The following is a 24,273-nucleotide window of genomic DNA, read 5'->3' as shown; positions in this document are numbered from 1 at the left end:
TACTGAGGTCTGTAACAAGGGGACCTCTCTCACCCTTCTGTTATCTTCTGTGAAGAGGCAGCACTGTAACAGCGCCAGTAAACTAGCAGAAAATCTTGCAGTCATGAAGGGACAGGGGAACAGGCAGCACCCAAGCCAGAGAGATGAGGGGAGAAGGAAAGAAATTATGACTGGTGATACCCAGAAAGGGGAAGAGAAGCAGCAGGGCTTAGAACCCTTACATTGAAAAGCTGATCAGAATCAAGTTGTACAACATCATGAGTCTGGTCATGAGTCTACACAAAACTTGCAAAACATGTGTTCTGCAGTTGTTTTCCTCTTCTTCCAGTTTTGGTGAGCAAAGCTGTAGGAAGCCCTGTACCTCACTGTCAATTTTTACTCTGGACAAACGAGGTGTTTTGGGGGAGAAGGTGGAGGACTAATGTCAGCCATGGTCCTTGCAAACCTGTGTGACTCCGGAGCCTCCTCAGGGCTGCAGGAGCAGATAGCTCTGGCTCCTGGGTGAGTCTGTGGGCCATCAGGAAAAAGTAGAGGACAGTTTTAGGATGAAGTTCTTGCTGGTTCATACAGTTTGAGTGGGACCTCTCTCAAGGGAAGGGGCACAAGTGCATACGGAGAACACCCAAGATTTTCAAGCAGAGCCCTGGTCAGAAGCTGCGCGGCCGCTCAGTGGCCAGAAGACCACCTGCGCTTGAAAACAGAGGTCTTTCCCAGATTAATCAAATACATCTTTTGATTGAGATGTTGTTCTCTTGCTAGATTATTTTGACCCATGGATCTTTGCTGCAGTAAATCAGATGATGTGCCTACTAGTTCTTGCTTGGTATTTCTTAGCAAGCAAACATGGTATGGTGGGTGGATGCAAAGCTAGTTTACATTTTTACGCTAGTTTTACTCCTCTGTAAATCCTACTCAGTAATGACTAATTCCCAAGTTGATTCCCCTTTCCCGTTCGGCTTATTTTATTTTCACTACATTTTGGTACCTACTAGAATTTAACCATTTAGGGTCTCCCTGCTGTGATTTTTTAGATGCTGTGAGGTAAGGGCTGGCTATAGCCAACCCTCCCCTACTTCATGCATAGACTATTTTACATTTAGGTTCCAGGGCTGCCCCAAAGAAGCGCAGGAAGAAAATGCACAGAAAGAGCAAGTCGCAAAGTAAACTATGGCAAATGACTACAAGAAGTCAGACAAATAACCAAAACTAGATGCATCACTCAGAGATGTGCAATCACTCCAGATGCAGCAATACTTGGTCCATTCATTAAATTTCTCATAGGGGCAGAGGAGCTTGCACGGAGCAGGCTCTGTTCACCTCACCACAGGGCAAAAACTTGCCTATTCCTTTCTCCTGTTCACTTGAAGTGAAAAGTGGTGCAACCTCATGGTTTATGAGGAAGTGTTTTAGCTCTCCCTTATCCACAGTGGGGGCACCATGGGAAGGGGGACAGGGCTAATGCAGCTACTTCTGCTGATGCGTATCTAACATCTGACCCTGCAGCCTGTTCCTGTTCACCTGCTTCTTGTGAGCAAGAAGAAAAGAAGCCGCAGAGACCTGAGGCCAAGAAAGGGTTTGACTAGTAGTGCAGGACAGGAAGTTCACAGGATTTCCAGAGAAGCAGCTTTCATGATACTGCGCTGCCAACCAATTGTGGTTTTAATTATGAGTCTTTGATGTTTTTTTGCTGGGTTTTATGTTGGGACTCTTGTGCTTGGCATAGGATTGTTGAGGTTTTTTTCTTTTTTCTTTTTTCTTTTTTTTGGAACATGTCAGGATATGGGATATGTTTAATCATTTAAAACAGAGACATTTCTGACTGTCCTTAGTGTCTGTTGCAGAGGAGCTGAAGGGTTAGCTGGAAGGAACAGTCAGAAGCAAGGAGGGAACTGCTGTGGGGTATGACCAAGTGGCTCACCAAAAGTTGCTTGGTCCTTGTGCATAGTAAGAAAGTGGTAAGGGGGCAAGTAAAACTACAATAACCCTGCAAGGGCGAGGGAAGAGAGAATGGAGCAACTTTAGACTGGGTGCTTAGATATAGAAGAGCCTAGAAGGGATGAAAATATCATCTTGATTTAAAACAACTAAACAACTCACTAAAGAGGCATATTTTTTATAGCTGTTTTGAATTAATCTGCATTAAATACCCATGACTTTTCTCAGTGTGCCCAGGATCAATACAATTCTTTGACACTTGCGGGGCTAGGCCCATGAAGAAGGCAGGAAATCCATTTACCCAATTCCCCCTTACCAATGGCAGCCTTTCTCTGAAAAAAAGTGGTTTACTCAGGACAGCTGGCACTAACTTTTCTATATAAAATGTGGTGGAGGGAGATTATTTTCAAGTTCTGCCATCTTCCTGTCTTGTTATTAGCAAAATACGTTTCCAGAGTGAAGGGAGATTGGGCACCTGAGTTTCAGAGGATTTATGACTGTGAAGCAACATATGTTAATGTGAAGCTGAACAGCTTTCCATGCAACTTATTCTAGCCAAGCTATTAGTAACCCCTGATACACTATGATTCCTCACTAGTTACCTGCCAGCAATGAGCAAGTGACTTAATGTTATCAATTGTGTCCCTTTCCTCTCTCCTTCCCTCCCACCAAACATGCATCTGTTTATCATGAAAAATAATCTGCTTGGAAAATGTGGGATAAACAGTGAGTTTTGTAATAAAAATGGAATATTTTTGCAAATAATCTGTAAGTGTCGCAAAATAAAGTAGCATCCTATTATTTCCTCAGAGCATTTAGGCTCTGCAAAACTCCTAGGAAAAAAAAAAGGTAAGCTGGTCAGGACTCCTGGCTGGTAAATACAGGTAAAATGCACTAGAAGTACAAGCAGGAAAACAGGCTTGATCAGGTCAGGACTCTAATCCCATGGCTATCCAAGAGATAGCTATGTTGAAAGCAGAAATATTTTTGAGTATCTGCCCTTGCCAAGGCAGGACTCACTGCACTGTACTCGGTCCTGGCAGATGTTAATATACGCAGTACAAAAGCCTCCCTCCCAGGATGGATTCCACCAGTGCCCCAGGTAACATCCTCTGCTGGATCACGTCAGCAGGTTTTTTGCAATCTAAGTCTCTTCTGCTGAAATTTAAGGTCACTGCTGCTTCCTGTATTCATACCAGATGTGGAGAATGATTCCCAGCTCACTGCTTGCAATGGCCCTTTAACATATTTAAACGCTGTCCCAATGTCTTTTTCAGTCTCCTCTATAAACAAAATCCTTCCTCTCAGAAGTGTTTTCTAGAGTTTTCATTATTCTTGTGCTTTTTATCTAAACAAATCTGTTTATGAAGAGCTACAAGCTATTTAAATGTTCCTGTAATGGACCATACAGTACCCAAACCAGTACAGCAGACAAAGATTTTTTAAAGCAGAGCCCTTTCCTACAGCCTCTTTTCTCCCTTGGCCTCCTTTGATTTAATCCTAACACTCACTGTAAAAGTTTCTGCAGAAGCTCCCAAGGCAGTAACTTAGGTTATGTGAACATGAAGAGCTTGAACCCAAGCTGTAGTGCAGGAAATTCTACTCCTGCCTTTAGCTTGCACCTCATTCTGCAATATTGGAGCCTTGTTACTTGGAGTATAATCCCCTGAATGAGCAAAATCCCTGGCTACAGAAAGGATCTCTACTTACTCCAGCACTACAGCATCATATCCATGTGGGAATAGGTTGTACTGCTTGGGAAGGCCGCACCTGCAGCCCTGCCTTGGTCTTGGAAAGAAATTGAGTAGCTTCTTCCCCAAGTTTCTGAGTCAGAAATCAAATTCCCCAGAAGGGAATTTATTTTCTTTGGCTCTGTATTTTCTTGGCTAAGGCATTTCTAGGTTCTGTTGAAGGCAAAACATTGCAGTGCTGCAAACAGGACTTGGGCTCCTTTGGGAAAGAAAAACCTGAGCTCTTCAGATATTTCAGCTGCTCCTGAATATTTTGGCTGGGGTGGCTGAAGAGTTTTTTGCAAGCACTTCTACAATGATTACCTTGGAAGTCCATGTGCCCTTAAGCAAGCTCAAACTCCCATACTTAAAGTTACTCGGATGTTTTCCCCGCTCTTTCAGATCCGCCCTCTCCTGCAGGAACAGGGGAGGAAAACCAAGCCTACAACTTCTCCAATGTCCGCATCTCCTCGCATTAATCTTTTCACAGTTTCCCTGCTGCCTATCCATCAGTTTCTCCATCCCAAGGAGTTTGCACTTTTTCCTAATGGGTGGCTTACGTACTCTGTAAGCCTCAGCCAAGGAGCCACCTCCTTGCATGTGCAGCCAGCAGTAACAGGGATTCACTTCACTTCAGTCAGGCCAATCTCATCCAGCTCCTCTTTGCCCCACATCACCCTTCCTCCTTGCTCTATCCCAACAGAGACTGATTCAACCCACCTCATTAATTGCATTCTCATTCACCTCCTTTCTGTTTTTCTCTGCTTGGCAAATTAATGTGTGGATGACGATCAATAATCTATTCTTGTTTTTCATCCTGAAAGTTTACTGCCCATGAGTCTGAGAGTATCAGTTAGGCTGTTCAAGGAAAGACACTCAATATCCTCTTGGACATTTCCAAGACCCTAAAATGTTGTTACCCTACAGCAACAATAATCCGTTGAAGCACTGAGCTATCTCTGACCATCCTGTCTAGAATGCTAGATGAGAAGCAGTAGAGGCTTCTTTTTTGAAGAGCTACCACCTGCCTAAGGGAAAGGGCAAAGGGGAGGGTCGAGTAAAATACATTCCCACCCAGAAAGATGATAAAATCAGTCAAGAGAGTCCATTGCCTTAATAGCAATTTATTATAATTACAAATAACAACAGGCAGATTTGAATTCTTTTGTCTTAAAAATCTCATGTAACAAGCACATCATAGCTATGAACAGTTCTATAAAACCCATGGAAAATTGTATCCCCAAATTACACCACTCTGCCTCATCCTCTCAGATATCGATAGTGTGGATCACAAAACAACACTAAAGATTGTTCTATATGGTACTTGTGATAAGGGTTATCATGAGGTCCTAAAATGCTACAATCTTTTCTATAAGAGCTATGAAGTAAAACTTCAATTTTTCCCCTTTGTTAATACTGTTGGATCAAATATTTGACACACTTTTTGGCAAAGCCATGAGAACCTTTTAAGAACAGTATTTTTCCCCACATCTCTGCTGCTACAGTCTTGCACTTTACTGATATATTTTTTTCTGCCTGCAGGACACGGCCGCCCCATTCCATGGGTCCTGCCCTGCAACCAGCCATGTCTGCAGTGTTGCATGCACAACAGCAGGTATTTCTTCCAAATTCTGAGACTTGCACTCAGCTCTGCTTATTATACTTACCTTGAACACTTGCTATCAAAATAACTTGACAGGAAGACAAAATACCTGCATGGCCCTGCAGCTAGGACTAAGCTCCAGCCATACTGCCAGCATTATCCAAGAGAGCTAATTTACAGCCAGTTCAGAGTCGCTAAATGTGCACAGGCCAAGCACTGGCGGGCAGATGCATCCCTGTGATCAAAGACCATCTTGCATTACAGCTATTCACTCCATAAAGGTCTCCATGTGCAAACAGACACGTACTGGTGAAAAGCAGAGATGGTCCTAATTCTGTCAAGCACTTGGTGTGTTGAATTAAAGCTTACAATGCTCTTCAATACCCTAAATTAAGCAGAGGTATCAAGTTAAACCTTTCTGGCTGGCAGAAAGGAAGACATGAAGAAGGAAACAGAATACAGGATCTCTTTATATGTAGCTTGAACTTGAGTTCAGATACATGTAGCTTGAACTTGAGTTCAGATACAAAAGAGGGTCTGTTGTTCAGAAATTCCTTAGACAAATATTTCTCTGTGAACTTCTTGACATAGCACGTGAAATTAAAGAAGCTGAGTGAGGAAATCAGCAAGCAGCTTGTCAGTCAGCTTCAGATACATCTACATCCACTCAGGTTTTAGAAGGGCATGGGAAAAAAAAGTAAAAATCCAATTACAGGGTAAACATATGAGAGGTACTAGATCAAGAGATTTTATAGACAGACTCCAATAATAGCTCATGCTGTTCTCTAAGGAGACCCACAAGCTTCATTTAAGGAAAAAAGAGAGTGCTAAATTTACTCCATTAAAAATAATGGGGAATCTCTTGATAGAAATCATCACTTGGGGCAAAACTGCACAGTTCTGTCTGACCAACATCTTATATTACTATCTTCCTTTGTACATATATTTAATAGTTTATGAATATCCCACAGTTACTCAATACTATCATAGTGATCTTCAACTGAGGTAGTCACCAAATAATTATTAGTGATGCGAAAGCAAAAGGAAAATCTCAAGACAGACATTCAAGAACAGCTGTTTGCCAAAAGTAACAGAATTCACTTAAAAAAAGTCTTTCCCTCTCTATTCTCCCCCATCCTTGTCTCACTTCCTTTTTCTCTTCTTGTCCAACTCTAAAAACTAACTACAACAGCAGGGAAAAATTAGGCTTTCCAGTTCAGCTGTGACATGGCTTAGGATTCTCAATACTAAGTTTTTCAGATGCAGAATCACTGAATTCACTTTTAGATGAACGTCACGTTCAAAACACTGACTGCAGAAGACAATCTCCAGCACCAACCATAGAAGAGGCACCGGTCCCATTACCTTCCTGCACACGCCTCAGTACCATGAGCATAGGGAAAGACTTCTGTGTGTGTCCAATTGTATTTGCGAAAACATCCCTTTATCAATGAAAGTCGCTCCACATATTATGTAAACATACAAAGAATCCCCTTTCTAGTTACTGTCTTTCAAGTACTCGGGAAATTAAAGTAAAATGGCAAACACTATCTCTTTTCCCTAACTAAAAATACACAGATTGAGAATACTCTCAAGTTTTCTAGTGGCACAGAATTGGTATTAAAGAAATTATTTTCAAATTACTTCTGCAGTGATGATAGTTTATATTCAACTTCAATAGAAGAAAAACAAAAAAGAAAGTCAACATTAAGGATAACTAACACCCTGGCAGTTTTGAAAACATTTCCATGATTTTTTGTGGTCCCTTATCACAAGACTTTCCAAGATAATCCCCTCCACCCATCCCAAACCAACCAAGCAAATTAAATACCACCAATCCCAAACGAAAAAGAACAACAATACTCAAATCATTTAATCTCAGTATTGCAGAATTCATATTCAGGGTAAAATTCTGAATTGTCAATATCCAGTTCTGTCTACTTTTTCTTTAATCACTAACTGAAATCTGAGGGTTCTTTTCATCAGTACTTCAATGCAAATATAGAGGCGCACACTTAAATTTAGATATACTGCAATAACCTAAAGCAGCATAAAAATCAAAATGACATAACCCACTATCCTTCCCAAATAAACAAGCCTCAAGAGAAAAGCTCTGCTCCTATTTTAAAAACAGAGTACTAACCAGTCTGGTGTGCAGAATATTGGTTGTTTCTCCCTCTAGATCAAACGGCATATGTATATGCCAAAATATAAAATTGTATGAATTTCATGCAGCTGTATGTTCTGCAGTTCAAGGAACAATGAGGTGTTCTTCTAGATTTTCTGAAGCATAAACTGTGGATATCAGCAAACTGCAGGTGGGACCTGTGATGCGTTTTTTTCTTTGTTTTTTTCTTCCACAGAGAGCCCACCATAGGTGATTAGGTGATTTTATAACTGCACAGTGAAAAGTTCCTGAATTTCTTTAAACAGGTCTAGATTACCCAGACTGATTTTCTGCCAGAAGCCGTTTACTAGGGCTTCTTTTCCACAAACTAGACTCACCAGAGGAGGCTTTTTCTTCTTTGATTACATACAATTGCTTATCAGGTGTAAGCAGATGAAGGTAGTTTATTATGTTACAAAACTGACTTCATCATGACTAAAGCGTATGTAATATACAAACTGAGGATTCCAGTTAAGCATCACCACATATTAACCCTTCATATTTGCGTAAGATGATCAACTAGAAGCTATGGAATTGTAAATACTGAAACTGTAGGCGGGCACCCTGTCACGTCATACTTAGGTCATGGTTCTCTTTTTATAACCTTTTATAACCTTTACAGCCTCTGCATTTGGGTTGTTTTCATTCATTTCATCTATTCAGCCGCTGTGTCACCACTTCTCGGTACATAATAGAGATGTATATCAGCAGGAGGAAAATTACAAAGAAATCATCCAAAAAACCCAGAATCCCAAAAAGGGCTTCAGGAAGAAAATCCAGAGGCGAAGCCAGATAGAGCAAGGCTCCAAGCAAGCAGAGGAATATCCTGATACGAAACATCCAGAAGAGGCCCCCAACAGAAAACATCTCCCTGAAAGCATGCCGCAATAAAGTGGGTAGATCCATAATTCTTTCCATAATCTATGGAGAAAGAAAGAAAAAGTTAATATTTGCTTTAGCAAAAAACCTATGCTAAGTGCCCCCACACACACACTTTTTTTTTTTTTGTTTACAAGAGTAAGATAGAACTCTCTGGATTTAGTTTTTCTGTGTAAATATTTAAAGATTTAAAAATATGTGCATTTTCAAGCAACAGTCACAAGCTGTACTATTTTGTATAGTAAAAATATACATTTTAATCACCACAAAGAAAACATTAGTATCTATTACAAAATAAAAACGGTGACTATTAGAAGAAAATAATCACTGAGAAATTAAGAAACAGCAAACACAGTAATTGGGAGGAATACTGATCACAATGAAAGACACCTAGAGTTTCCTCGAAAAAAAAATGAGTCAAAGTAGTAGCAGACTGCAGTTCTTCAGAAACGACCCTTCCTCTCTATCACACAGAGAGTGATTCATACAGATTTCCAAAGGAAAGGTCAAGCTTTAAATAAAATTGATGAACCCTTAAATGCATCCTTTCCTGGTTCCTTTCCATCACTTGAAAATGATTCTGCCATCTCACTGATGGACTGCTCAGTGAGGGAAATAGCAAGATTTTTGAGGTAGGGTGAACTTTTTCACCTGAAGGTAAATTTCCCTGAGTAGGAACTTTTTTTTCCTAATTTACACAGTTATAAAATTAAAGGGAACTATGGTCAAGGCTGAAATACTTCCCTAGAAAGGAAGGTTAGCAGTGGTTAAGGCAATAGGCTGCATGCTCAGATCAAGAGCAGGTTAACTCGTCCACTTCAGGGCTCTCAGACACTATTTTGGATCCAAAGCATTCAAGTTTTGTGCTCAGAAAACGAAACAATGAAATTCAATTTCTCACTTCTTTTCTATCTCTTTGTGCCGCAGATTTTTCGTGGTAATGTGTATTACTATGGTCAAATCCATAGATACAGACGAGCAGACTCTGAGTAAAGTTAATGTTATCCACCTGTACACATTTCACTTTGTGAGTCAGGACACACACGTAAAAGACAAGCTCACAATGCTGATTTTCTCAAGTTCATAGAACTTCTACTATATCCTTTCACTATATATCAAAATAATAATAATAAAAATAGTTTTCAGACTCTAGTTCAGAAAACTTTCAATTTTCTCACAGAGCAAAATAGTGTATTATAACCTATCAGAAAAACACAACAAACAAACAAAAAAATCAAGAGCACAGCTTGAAATACAAGAGGAAAGGCACAGAATACAACTCAAGTCTATTCTTTTCATTAGCATAAAGAAGTAAGTCCAGAAAAGGTTCTTTCCTATAGCTCATATTCAGTATTTTTATTGGCTAATTATAGATCCTTTCCATTTAATGAGTTCATGATTTAAAAAGTGCTTAACAGATAGGTTACTCAAGGCATATTAGCACCTTTCAGATACAATAGAAATAAAAGGTTCTATATTGAAAAATTAAAAATAATTGTATTCTTGTATTTTAAGTCTGCCTTAACTATATGAGCATGAATTTCCACGGGAAAGCATGCACAGCTTCTACACATTACGAATAAAAAATGAAAATTTCAGGAAAGAAAAAGGTCACAAAAAATACTAATAATCTTCCCTGAAATCACTGACCTCCACCCAAATTCTACCACAACTTACGGATCTGGGCTGTCCTGAGAATCTCCGATTGTAATCATTAACATCCTGAAGCACTTGGGCTGCATCCTGCTGATCTTCACTAAATAGTGGTAAAAACAATGTTACCTAGGCACAGCAAGAAGATTTAGTTAATGTGCGACCAGTTTTAAATATGCAGATACTGTGAATTATAAATGAAACAGCAGTAATTTTCAGTTAGCTACACAGAGCAAACTCTCTGTTGAACATGAATAGTAATATGAAATGAAAAACATTAACATAAAATACTTGGGTACTATTTCTAAGGATCAACAAGGATGATGGTTAAAATTCTTTAAAGAATATTAATGAATTTTTAAGAAGATTGCTGCAAACCAGTGTAAGAACTTTATTTGTCAGGGAGACTTACAGGACAATTTTCAAGACACAAATAATTTCTATTGCAGAAGTGCATTAGACTTACGATAATAAAGGTGATTTAGCAAGTCAGTCTGGTTTTATTTCTTAAACTCAGAATCAAATAAGCCTCTTAATAAGGCCATTCTTCCTCCCTCTTTAGGAGGATGCTGCACACCGGCAAACAAGCAGCAAAACTTGCCTTATGTGGGCATTCATACCAAGACGGAGGAGAATAACACAAGTTGCCAGAAAGAGATAATAGCCTTTAGCTCTTTTGTGAGAGCAGCAAATTTTTCTCTTTATCTGTCTGCATGGGAGTTTCTGAAAACACAAGGCTTGTATTTGGAAGTGATGTTCAGCCAGAAAATCCAGATTATCATAAGAAACAGAAAAATAATTTTTTTAAAAAATGTGCCCCACCCAAATTATTTATTAATCAAAATAATAATGAAAATCTATAGAAAGATGTGAAAACAATGTTATTTTCTGCTTCTCCATTCTCCCTGCCTCTATTTTTGTGCCTCTCTCCTCCTGGCTACACTGTAACCACTCATTCTTGTTCTAGCCATACCTGTTTTTCTTTCTTTCATCTGTCTTATATCCACTTGAACTGCTGATTCATAGTCAAACTTGGGTGCAGTGCACAGGCAGTGGTATTAAATATGTAAATAACTTCTGACGAATTATATAAGGCTCTAATTTTTGTACTGTTACAATACAGATGTGAACTCTTATTATGAAACAGACTGTGCGACTTCAAGAGCCTAAGTGTTAATGAATTGAAGGGATATATTTCAAAGTGACAGTGTAAGTATGCTGTGTAGGAAGGAAGCAAGTACTTGGAAGCTCTACAAAGCTTCCAATTAGCAATACATATGAACTATAAATAAGACAAAAATAAGAAATAACTATGAACACTTTTTTTGGTAGGGAAAGAAGGAAAGGATTTCTTAGAAATTGACAGCATTTTGTCTACTGCAATCTTCTAAGAATTAGGTCTTTCATATACATGTTCTAATAAAGCAGCAAGTTATATGTATTTCAGAAAGACAGCATGAAAGACCTTAGTAAGTTAAGTTTCTCTTTCCATATATACTATTTCAGAAAAATACTTAAATTATCAATGCTATTTATGAGTTGTAGGAACAGTCTTGCTGACTTTAGCTGAGTCAGTTGGCATGTAACATGCACAGTATACACTTCACATATCCATAATTGTTCAGCTTCTCAGATTTCTTCTGTTACTTTAACTACTGCAGTACATCCTGCTTTTCTGTTTAGCCACACTACATATCCATACATCAAACCCATGATTACTTCAAATATTACCGTTTGCCTGCAGATTGGGCAACGGATGGCACCAAGCCATGAGCCATACCTCCAGTATGCAATAATGCAGGAACCTGTTGAAACATTTTAAATATTTAAATATATAATCATTTTATCAGTTTAAAATTTTAGCTAAGAAAATCACAGAAATCACACAAAAAAAGTATTGTTAAATTTGATAGTAAAGTCAATTTATTTTAGATTAATTTAACAATACTTTTTTTGTGATTTCTGTCTCAACAAGATCCACAATAAAACAGCACACTGTCACACATTACAACAAATATATTTTCTCAGCAAGTTATATTGAAAATGATTTCTAATGTGGACCAGAGCTGACTATAAGCAGCTAAAATTGAACAAAGCCTTACATTATGGTAACAGTACTTGTGCTGGTGTTCTTCCTGTATGTGTCTATATATACTACTTACCACAGAAGAGATGTCCACAGTTTGTTTCAATAGGAAATGTAGCCTGTTGCAAACAGACTGGGCAGGACATATCAGTATAGAAACGATGTCTATCACCAGCAGATGCATCCTGCTGTGGCAGAAGAGAGACGGGAAATGTTTGAGACTATCCTTTACAGGACAAGTCTATCTGAACTGAAAAAATAAATAGGCCTACGTGTTCATTAACTAGAAGTCTCACACTCAAATACCAAATTATATTCAATGAAATATATTTGAAATCAAAAATTAAATATCCTTAAATGCAAATATTGATTCACTAGGCAAGTTCTTTCTATGATAAACATATTAATTTCTCTGTTTTACACAGTATGTTCTTCATTCCAATTAGGGAACACAAAGGAAGAACTTGCTTGCATCTACACATTAACTGAGATCCATTAGGTCAGATACACTGCAGAATTTATAACAACTCAGTACTTCATAATCCTAAGTAAATCTGTTCAGAACCAAGTAATGCATCTACATCATTTACCAATAGCTGTATTTACATTCTCCACCCCAAACACAGATGTAGGTTTGTGTGTCTCCTACTAGCAATCTGAGGTGTTGTACGATTTGCTTTTAATTTTAACAGTGACAGCTATCTCAGATTACTGCCAACTCCTTCCATCATCTTGTCAGTAGAAAAGAAACAATAAATCCATATAGACACACAGAGCGCTGCTATCTGGGCAGGTGTCTGTTCTAACTGCTAAGCTATGCTTGGTCTAGCTTCCCATGTACAAAACAACTGTGGGTTTTTTTTGAAGCCCTGATTTATTTTGCCACCATGGAACGTTCTTCCCTGATTCTGCCATGCTTTTCCCCTACACTAGGGGAGATTATAGTCGGCAATCTGCTATTATTTCAAGAAGTTTTGTGATAGAAGAGTCTCCACGATAGATTTCCAAAAATGTATGGCTTCTCTCAGGCCTGGGCTAGGGCTCAGCAATTTCTAGCAAACCGGCCTACTCTCTCCCAATCTCTCCTCTGCAAGCAAGAACTGGGTGAAATACATCTTGCCTGTCCCTGTCTGCTGTGCCATTTTTCTACTACACATTATTTATCAGTTTAAATATCTGACCCCTGCCTGGTGGCAGCAAGCTGTACTCCAGATTTGCTTTTCTTCACCACTAAACAACCAGAAACAGCGCAGGAAGCACATAATGTAGCGTAGTGTACTCCACCGTGTGGTGAAAACTGGTTTGAAAAAAGAACCAGAGAAATCCTTATTTTTAATGACTTGATTTATACATAAAAAAGCATGGGTCATCTCACTCCTTCATAAATTTTAAGGTTGACTCTGTACAGTTAGCATGCTTCCTTAGGCTCATCACTTTCAAGGCTAGTTCCTTCCAGAACCTCCAAAGAGAAGCCCAACCTGTCCAGCATTTAACACAGCACCTGCTCCGTTTGAAGCTGTTGACGAAGAGCTCGCACTAGCTCTTGATTTTCTGGGTGTATGTTCTGATGCTCATTTCTGTGAAAGAAAATATAAGAAATGAGAAAAACTGAACTCTGAGACTCAGCGCTGAAAAATAACTGACTAAACAAAATGAAACTTGAAACAAAGGGGGAAAAATTGTGCTTTCCTGCTATAAAGAATTTTAAAGGAAGTACACATAATAAGGGAAACAACACATTCATCGTACATTCTAAAGTTACCAAAGACTTTTTAAGCTGTACAACAGCAGAACTTTTTTTTTTCCTAAAAAAGCCTCTATAACTTTAAAGTCACGTTAAAACCACAGTTTTGTCTGAAATAAAATTAAGTCATTGAAATCTCTCAGTCACTCAGAAATATTTTTAATTTTTGCATTGTTTGCTCATGTATTTTTTTTAATTATTATTATTCACTATGTAAGTTAGTACTACAATGTTGAAATATCTTAATTATCTCAGTGTAATTTGCCACATGAAAAATAAAGACATAACATTTGCATTGGAAGGAGAAAAGGAAAATTCTTAGTCTTATAATGTTGCCTTTATGTAACTACCAGCAGACAAGATATAAAAAGAAATCAGTGCAGACTAGCTGCAAGAAAAATACAGGTTAGAGATATCACGACAAAAAGGAATGAGAGAAAAGTGATTCATGGAAGAAAAGAATCTGGATATATTAAATTCCAAAATTCAGAAGCATAATGGGCAACAGAATTGGAATTAGAAATGATGCTGACAAGTTTAAAAAATATTGTGTTAAACAAAATATGAATCAACAACATCATGTTGTTCCAAAAAAGCATATCTGTATTCTGTATTTATATGCACGGCTTTTCCTGGTGATATGTTTTGCTCAACACTGTTGAAGTCTCAGCTGTATTCTGCTTTCCACTTCGGTCTAAATGGATAAAAACATGTTCAGAAGCTGGTGAAAGTTCAGAAGAGAACACTAAGACCACTGGCCATATTTTTAAAACATTAAAGAGAAAAACTGAAGAACTGAGGTCTGAAGAGAAGATGGCTTATGGATAAAAAAAGGAGACTGGATTAAGGTTTCTACTTAATTCAGTAATTCTGGATAATTGTTTACGATAAGTTACTTAAGGGCAATGAAAAGAAATTTTTAATTGCTAAGTGTAGAAAACTCCACGGAGATTACCTCAGGGTACTGCGGGCTATCTTTGGTTGAAAGTTAAATTCCAAAACAGGTTAAGCTCCTTCCAGGGATTGTCTAGGAGCCTGATCCTGTCAGAGCTGTGGGCTGGACAGATTAATTTTTAGGATTCTTCTGGCTGCAGTGTTACTCACGATTTCCCCACAGAAGTTTCTATAATTTTTGCATCATGTGGTATAGTCAATCATAAAACTGCATTACTGCCATCTTTAATACTGTATCCTCTTTATTCTTTCTTAAATGAAGAATGGACAAAAGCATATTTTCATGCTAAGAGCTGCACGATTATCCATAAAACATAAGTTTATTTAACAATAATATGGGTCACATATATGAAAATTATATGATGGGAAGCTTATCTTAAAATTGAGTCAGATTTTGTGAATGGTTTGACATACATGATACATATATGATACAATTATATCATTTTTCCTTGTTTATATTCTAGAAGTTGGCATATTTTACACCTTCATTTTGTCAAAAATCTGATGTATACTGAAATTGGATTCAAATCACACACAATTCAAAGGTATGAATTATAAGCCATTTTATTCTCATCCGTTCCTAAACAACTAATTTTGAATTTCTACTTCACCGTTATCCAATAAAAAAACTATGTTAAGCAAAAATGAATCTTCAGTTATTAAAAGTGAAAGAGACACAGAAAAAACTACCCAGACCATATTAGAATAACTTCCTTCTACAAATACTTCATATACATGGTGTTAGTTTGGTATCATGCACTGTGCTAAACAGACAAGATTATTTGCAGAGCTACAGAAGTTCAGCATCTGTTATTTATGCCTAAGCTGTTTATGTAACAAAGCACTGCACCATGTCTGGAAGGGGACAGGTAAAGTTTAAAATATATTCCATTCCCTTGTGAAATTAGTATAAGGAAATATTTCGAAATAAATGAGACATAGCATGTACCTATGTACTTACAGGCACTACCACACGCAAATCAGAAGGAAAAAGCTAGATGTATACTCTCTTCATTTCCTAATTATTGAGTATTAGTGCTGTACAACAGGAACTGTCATTACCAAAAATAATTAGGCTGCCTGTACTCAATGTGCAGTGGAGGAACAGCGCTTACAGGATCACTGCAACACCATTGTTATTGTTATTCCCCAGACTTAAAATCTCAGCTCTCCTGAAAATGCTGAGTTGATTTTACAGTAAATCCATATGATGGCATAGATTAATGAGAGAAAAACATCTAATGCCACAGACTTATAAGAATGGGTTAGGTAAGTCTTCTGGGGCAAGCAGGGCATCTCTGACATATCACAGAAAAGGGTAAGTATTACACTCTTTAGCTTGCTGGATAAATTAAGATTTCAATTTGTAATGTGATCCTTTATTGACAAGTTTAAGAGATGATAGCAGAAATCTGTCTGCATCTTTTTTAGAAATTACTACTCAAAGACATGCAAGCTTAACAAAAGTCTGACAGTGACTAAATGAAATAGCTGCGTCTTAGTGGAGATGTTGGTCATTTTTAATAGTTCCTTCATGAAAAGCAGAGAGAGACCATTAGCTCATGCCCTGATGTGAGGCTTCAGTGAGTTCTCTCTGCTAGAAACAAGCACAGAAACCATATACCTTAACAGTTCTTTTCAGACTCCACTTCTGCCCCAAAAGGTACTTGTCCTTCTCTAAGTCCTTTTCATTCAAATGCTATAATCTTATGCATTCTATTATGTCTACTTTCTGGTATTTGTACCCAGAGACTGTTGTTACTCAATTTAAGTTATTTCAGATGTTACAAGTAGAAACACGGAGGGCAAAGAGGCTACGATAATGTACACAGGATAGGAGCACACAGAGAACTGTACTACCAAAAATAAACAGTAATGAAAATTCCTTGCTTTTCTTCCCTGTCTCCCCTTCAGTGTCAAATAAATAAGGAATAACTACTTTACAGATTTTAACAGATGATAAATATATTGGGAGGCATGGAAAAAATGCTACTGAATAGGGACAATTTTAGGAGATACTGGAGATGACAACAGAGCTTCGATAAGATGCTGCTAGGTCTCTGAGAAGTGATTCATGCTAGGCACAGGACAACTAGCTTCAAGACAGTCTCAGGTAGAGAACTCTACGTTCCAGGTTTGCTCATCCGTAAACTATTCAGGTGCATAACAGGATCAACAATCTCTTTATTTAGTTCATTCCACTACACAAATAGGAAGAAGCTATTTTCCTTCCCCAAGTAACGCTCCATCCTTGTTGCTTCATATAATTAATATCAAGTCCAATACCATTATTACTAACCACTGCTTGTTCCATTCACTCATTTTCATAATTCTAATTTGTCTCCCTTTGTAAAATTCAGAATATTTCATAATTACATGTAACCACGCGTTAATTTTAAAACAAAGCATTTGCTATTTAAATACACACTTAAAAATTCAGGTTACAAATGCGAATATAAGGACTAGAGGAAGCATGAGGAAGCAAAGGTGACTGAGGAAAGGGAGACACTCTTGGAGGCATCTGAACGACTGAAATAGTCTTGGCAAGAAAAGCAAGCTGAAGTGTATTCACTTCTCCGAGATTTCTTTGCTATAACAGAAATTGCTCTCTTCTCCATTTCATCTCCTGCCTCAGAGCAGCAGCACTACCTTCCAGTCTTGCTTCCAGTCTAAGCTTTCCTGCTTCTGCTTTCTTTCATAGCTTAGTCTCCACATATTCCCCTATAATCATCTCATATGGAATTTATGGAAGATAATCTACCAACAAAGACAACAGTTCACTAAAATCAAATTTTCTTGGTTTTTAAAACTCATCTATGCCTAGAAGTGTACAAACTTTCAGAAAACCAGGCCTAATTTCTCAGAAAGGTACAGATAATTATAGATTTACTTTCTCAAAAATGCATTGACTAACACACTCATTAGGTCTCAAGAAAAAAAAACTCTGAAAATACCGATAAGTTTTTTCAACTCTGCATTTAATATTTTTCTCTGTGGAAATGGTATCACAGTCCACTATTTTCCAAGCATCCTCATTTAGAAACAAATCAGTCAATCTTTTCATTTTTTAGTTTTTTCTTCTTTTTTTCCTTTCCTTTCCTTTTTATAAGGAGATTGCAGATAGGATATGCAGTGGCAGACTGCATCAAACCTTAGTTACTCAGTCATTACTCAGAAATATGTACTTAATAAGGAAATATGACATCAGCCATGCATATTGCAAATTAAATCATTTTCAGTCTTGAGGAATGATAGAGATCGTTCAATTGGCTCATGTAAATAATACATGAAGGAGGTTGGCATCACTTTTGGAAAATGCATCATTTCATTCTTATTGTAAATTAAATTAAATCTTCCAGAGCACTAGTTAAAAGTGATTGAACAATGATTTACTTAAAGTCATAAAACCACAGCTGTTGTACACTAACGCAAGTATTTATCGGAAAAGTTAGTATGTTAGAAACTGAGGTATGTTGATCAATTCATATCAACATATTCTCACCTTAAAAGGGTATATACCAGAGCAGCAATGAAAGTGAAACTGAGCACAACTGCCACCAGTACCTGGTCACTTATTCCTTCTATAAATGAATCATTATCTAGCTTCAAATTCTGAACTTCTGCTTGATGACTGGCCATCCCAGCTCTAAAATGTAAAAAGAAATATATACACACATATGTATACTTATATAATTGTATATATATGCACACAGACTTTATGGATACAAAAAACTTTATATACACATATATTCATATACACAATAAATTATTGAGGTTCAGATCAGTCTTTGCTTGGGGTTCAAAAATGATAAAGTATATTTGTGTTTTAAAGAATGGTATTTACAGGAATCATGCCATGCGTTTTATATTGTCTGCCTTTTCCATACATTTTACTTCCATCAGCTGGAAACATAAGAAAAGTTTGAAAGAAATGGAATATTTTCAGCTTTGCAAAGCTAAGCAAAATGATATGCAACACATTTCTAAATTGTTCCTGTTGCAATCAGGAAACAAAATGAACGACAGCTGTGAATGTTATGAAAGAAGGAGAAATAAACTGACTTTTGGAAGAAGATAATAAAAACTGTCATATTGAACCTGTGTCCATACACAATTGAGGTATTTGTCCTACAACACTGACATAAAATATCAGCATGAGCCTTTACAGTGAGGTAAGACGGGTATCATCTATTTCCTGCTCCTCTCTGGGCCTTTCATCAGTGTTCCTCTCCACTTCACAGCTCACACTTCATGTTTGAATTTAAACCTTGCTATCTAGTAAAAATCAACATAGAAGACAACACCTGACCTTCAATAAGTGTTAAACAGACAGAATACAAGCCATGAGAATTGTAATGCAAACTGGTAATGAACTACCCGAGCACGATCCTAACTAGCATGTCCATCTGCTGTTCTTACTTTAAAAAATGACATGTTTTTCACAATACAGATGCACTTACTTTTCTTGTACCAGTTGAGGGGCTTTTTCTAGGCTTTGTGGAAGCCACTCTGTACATTAGTAATCAAAAAGAAGCTTACATATTCTGATAGTATTGTAAAAGGTTAGGTGCTATCATTAAGCACCACAAGAACAGACAAAACTTACTGGGAATGAATGGAATATTCCTCTCACTGTTCTTATATTTTAGGGCTTCCACTGTGAAAATCAGAATGAAATAATGAAGCCTACATGAAGTGACATAATAAATGAGGGTACACCAACATGTGTTTCAACCTCAGCTGAGATTAATATTTTTGTGACTATAGTCATAATTTTCACTAAATACAGCTTTCCACAAGCAACAGTGCCATAGTCTATTGTCTATTGTCATAGTCTATTGATGATTAATATTTGGAAAGAGTACTTTTCCCCAAACATGGGAGACCAGTGACTCATCAAGAATCACAATTAAACTAGGTCAAAATAAAAATTGATTTAATATATACTAATGAACAAAAGGCACCAGACTTTGTTTCATACAGAAAATGTCATTCTGGGGCACCAATTTTCTGGAGTAAATTTGTTATATCACACTGTGATCCCATTCTGTATGAACTACAGGTAAATGCCAAGAAAGTGACAGCTGATATCACACCTGAGAGCTGCATCAGCTCTGATACATAGAACAGACCATACATTTGCCTTCATTTCTACTCATACACTCTTCCTGGAATACTGAAAAGTGGTGCTAAGGTCAGTAGCAGCAGAAAAGGAAACCAAAAATACACAGATTCTCACTCCCTCCCTGCAAAACTCCATTTTTTTCTTCCTTGTGTCTATTTACCACAGAAGTTCTGTCAAAAGAAGCTACTGCACAATGTTTCTAGTTACACATAAGGTCACTCCGCCAAACACTGTATCTTTACTAATATGGCAATACTAGGAAGACTAGTTGTGCTTAAGGCTCAAGCTGTCTGCTTTAAATTATTTGGCTCTGCACAGCAAGTGAGTGCTCAATATATTCCCTCCACTACCTTAAGACAGCTCCTTCCACAGCTCCGAGTCAGCTCCTTCCACAGTAAGGCTGACATAAGCTGTGTAGACTGGGAACTAAAAACAAATGCTTTTCTGATCAAAATAAAATCAATACAGGCTTTCTCAGCGAAGTCATTAAATCTCTGTAAAGGCAGGAACCTTTCTTATCTTCACTTATTCTTTACCTATTCTTATCTCTGTCACAATGTGAAGAAGCAATGGCTCCAGAAAGCACCTCACAGAAATACACTAATTTGATTTCTTCTCACTAAAAGAGGATTTCTTTTTTATCTCAAGATTGTTTAGAACATTTTCCAAAAAATATTTAAGCTGCAAATTTCCTTATTTCTTCAGATGCAACCAGAACAGCTTTGGAATATATGTTTAGTTATCAGAATGCATACAGCATTCAACAGCAACAGCATACAGCAACAGTCCTAAAATAAACTGCTCAGGAGTGTTAATAAACCCTGTCTTTCAGGGTACAGATTTATCAACTGCGCTCTTTAAGCCGGTACTATTAACCACAGGCTGCAGGAGATTTAGTCTTAAGTGATGTAAGGAAGACTTTCAGTTCAACTAGAACCCACAAGGACTTCCCACTTCGCACTTGTCAGGAAAGGCTTTAAGAATCAGACTCTAATGGAGACACTTAATCTCTCCTAAAATAGTAACTAATAGCAACTGATTTGATGTCATTCAAGATAAAATTGATTAAATTTGTATTAAATTATTTTCTTTAACCTTTATCTCACTCCATTACACTTAGTTGGCTATGGAAAAGTATTTCCTCAACCTTCACTGCATAAAAACACTTTTTAAAAATTAACTATCTATACTACATTTTTCAGTCACTACACAATTCAAGTTTTTCTTCCTTCTCTATAGACTTAGGCTACCATTTTGTTTCTCCTTATCATTATTCTCTGCAAAGGTTTGAATTTTTAATATTCTACCTAATTTCATCAAAAAAAAAATCTCATCACAACTTTTGAGAAAAGTGACAAATTAATAGTGTGATTATAAGTGGAAAAAAATAATAATTGAAAATAGATTGAATTGTGAGAAGCTTTTCTTTTAATATTTAGGACTTTTCTCCTCTTTCCAGACATTTAACTGGGAAGCAGGTTTCTTAAATGAAAGCATAAGCTGACCTTGCTTTCTAAGTAAAGAATGAAAAGCAGTTCCCATTAAAACAGTACTCCCAACAAAATTACAAGAGTTGTACAATCAGCTTTGGAATGTTAAAAAGTACATTTCAATTGCATTTTGTTTCTTACTATTTTCTAATGACGAAAACACTGGGTCTTCTTCCCACAATAAAAGTAACAACAAAACACAATCCAGTTTTCAATTTTAGTTCATATTCAAGCAGTCACTTGCTTGAAATAGAACTGCTCAGTGGGAAAAAAAGGACCTTTAGGTCTAACTGAATTGGACTCTGTGGCACAGTGCTTAGAGTGGGATCGTGCTAATTGTATCAGGATTCCTGATGATTACAGAATGTAAATATCCCCAAACAGTCTGCCTTGGTCCCAGAATGCTTGGAAGCAGAAAGGAATGCAGTTTAGATTTGTAAAACCATCCAGTCTCGATTGTAAAAACCATTTCAAACACACCTGAAAACAAAACCATCTCACTTGCCCATCATTTTTCTGAGAGTGATTACTGACAGAAATCTAAACTTATTTGTTCATATGTGAAAACAAGAATTTAAAAGGCTTAGAGGTAGATACCCTTTCATCACACCAAGTAAGCATAAAAAAATCACCACAGTTGCATGCAAGTTTATACGAAAAAAAAAAAAGCAGAACCATAAGAAGCAGTATCTTGATTACAACAAAGCCTTTCATTCTAGAAAAAAAACTAGAGACCACATTGTAAATAGAATGGAGACACACACTATTAGAGACACATTAACTCTTCATTTTTTTTCAGGTTTGCATACTGTTATGAAGACTCTCCACATACTTCATATAGTTGCAACAATTCCCCACATCATGGCTTACACAGAAACAACAATAAAGCCGATGTTAGCTACAATGTATTAAATATTTGTTGCTAGCTTGCCAAATTTAGAATAGCTCCTTTTCTGTAGGATTTGACCTTTAGCAAGTTCACAGGGGAGGCAACTAATGCTAATGTACTCCAAGAAAGGTTGGAATTTCAGGACCCACTACTGAAGCAATGTGTAAGCATGGGTGAAAAACAAAGTCATTTCTAAGAGGCTTAGTATCTAAGCAATAAAGTGAGAAATAACATACAAGCAGTACCGCTGAGGAATATGAATGAGTAACTAACAGCAATTCTTGAACATTTTATTGAATTTGAGGTCAGGGTACAATTTGCCCAACAGCTTAAAGACATACTGACAATAATGTGTCCTCTCCATATTGGACTGGGACTGAATGGGATAACAACTACCTTTCCACTGCATTTTTATTCCTGGCATTTTTCACTTCGTGTAGCACTGGTGATGAACCTCTTCACTTTAAAAATACATTTAGAAAAAGGAAGAGTGTAGCAACAAGGCCAGGTACAAGTCAACACCTGTAATACCATTTGCCTGGTGTCTTTTATTAGCAGAAACATTATTCTCCTCCCTTATACACCTTACTTGCATAAATTGTGTCATCCAAAATAAATTAATTCCATTCTGAATATTATAGTACTATTGAGAAAGGACAATAAAATGAAACCACTGAAAAAGTATTGAATACTCTGAAAGATTAGACTATGATTCTTATTTTTTAAGACTACAAACCACAGGAAAGCTTTAACTCCTCAGAATTTTCTTCTATAGTAAATGGAGCCAAAATAAGTTGATTTTCACTTGCATATATAGGTTTCTAATAAGATTAACCTGTTTTAGATAGCAGAGGTGAACCTCTGGCTAGCAATTTAAGCATACCAAAATGGAGCCTATTTACTCTGAAATCCACCCTCACACGCATATTTGTTTCTGCTGACATACCAAAAGCAAGAATTCAGGGGGGTTGGTTTCACTTTAGAGAAAAACAGAGCGAGATCGCTGCAACTAAGAAAAATTCTTAAAGTTTGGAAATAATCGACATTACATGAAAAATCACTATTTACTTCCTAATTTATAGTACTGGCCACTCTCAGTGATTGAGAATGGGGTTTGATAACGGGTTTGTTCCTGTGAGCTGGATCTCGGGAGTTATTTTTCATCTTTCACTCACAACCAAAGGTATACTGCACTCAGAAAGTGGACCAACAGCAAACTTTAAATGTGATAACAATACATGCACAGCTCTGAAGACTTCACTAGCCCAAACTAAACCCTGAGATATCATATTTTACATTGGTACTTTAAAGTTGGCATACTAAACTGGACTTTGAAATAACAATGTACATACACATAAGAAGGCAGAAATAAGAGAACTGACAGATGGTGTCTTCAGAAAACATGATTTTGGAGAAGCATGATTTACTACTTTTTCATTTTTGCGAATATAATCTCATTAAAATAAAGAACACATAATAACCTCTAGCATTAAGTAACTCTGTAACTTGTTAAAACCAGCATGAGACAAGCCTAAGCACTCAAGTACAAAAAAAAAAAAAAAAAAAAATCAAATAAAGAACATATAAACATACAAACATGACAAGATACATTCTGTAGGAAGATTAAAACAGAAGTGGGGAGTATCTCACCCGTTTATGCAGCAGTTGTTAATACTTACGAGTAAACAGCTACTCTGCAGTCACAAATAAGCTCAGCTGGTAGAGCAAAATTAGGCTAGACTCAGTTGTGCCTATTCTGTTCTCACCATAAACTCTGAGTTTAGGATACCACTGAGTACATTAGGTACATATATGCTCTATTAATAAGAGAAAAAATAAACAGCTAACAATGTTGGTAGCTTTCTTAAAAAGCCAAGATGGGGGAACTGGGTACTTTTAGTAGAGAAATAATAGTTTTCTTCAATGTATTTTAAGAATTAACCAATCAAGGCACTTGCCTGGTGAAGCAGTTTTCTGCAAGGTCTGAGGTCAGTAGCCTCTCAGGAACATTTTTTCCT

The 24,273-nt window shown here is 37.1% G+C and overlaps 1 protein-coding gene across 4 annotated transcripts; it reads right to left on the bottom strand.

Moving 5' to 3' along the window:
- Nucleotides 1–4,883: 4,883 nt before the first annotated feature.
- RNF170 (ring finger protein 170) lies at nt 4,884–24,273 on the bottom strand. 4 transcript variants are annotated; one of them, XM_026049930.1, is made up of 7 exons: nt 24,214–24,267; nt 18,254–18,397; nt 13,555–13,630; nt 12,130–12,238; nt 11,699–11,772; nt 9,992–10,096; nt 4,884–8,356 (listed from the first exon to the last, which is right to left on the bottom strand). In XM_026049930.1, exons 2-7 carry the CDS (start codon nt 18,388–18,390, stop codon nt 8,087–8,089), a joined length of 771 nt encoding a protein of 256 aa, XP_025905715.1. In that variant the 5' UTR covers nt 18,391–18,397; nt 24,214–24,267; the 3' UTR covers nt 4,884–8,086. The 4 variants fall into 4 exon arrangements, with proteins under 4 accessions (XP_025905715.1, XP_025905716.1, XP_025905717.1 ...); XM_026049931.1 differs by having other exon boundaries at nt 7,910–8,356; nt 18,316–18,397; nt 24,214–24,273; XM_026049932.1 differs by having other exon boundaries at nt 7,910–8,356; nt 12,130–12,241; nt 24,214–24,271.

The sequence above is a fragment of the Nothoprocta perdicaria genome, unplaced genomic scaffold, assembly GCF_003342845.1.
Source record: "Nothoprocta perdicaria isolate Ctin4 unplaced genomic scaffold, notPer1 scaffold_63, whole genome shotgun sequence".
Lineage (NCBI taxonomy): Eukaryota > Metazoa > Chordata > Aves > Tinamiformes > Tinamidae > Nothoprocta > Nothoprocta perdicaria.
The sequence above is the reverse complement of the archived record's forward strand: the minus strand, read 5'-3'. Positions and strand labels throughout refer to the sequence as shown.

What these genes read in the sequence shown, in the direction of transcription:
- RNF170 (XM_026049932.1), bottom strand. Translation starts at nt 18,390, where the DNA reads ATGGCCAGTCATCAAGCAGAAGTTCAGAATTTGAAGCTAGATAATGAT. An exon ending in CTGGTATATACCCTTTTAAG is followed by an intron (nt 13,631 to 18,253) that starts GTGAGAATATGT and finishes TTTCTTTCACAG; the next exon opens with AAATGAGCATCAGAACATAC. An exon ending in GCCCAATCTGCAGGCAAACG is followed by an intron (nt 10,097 to 11,698) that starts GTAATATTTGAA and finishes TGCTGTGCCTAG; the next exon opens with GTAACATTGTTTTTACCACT.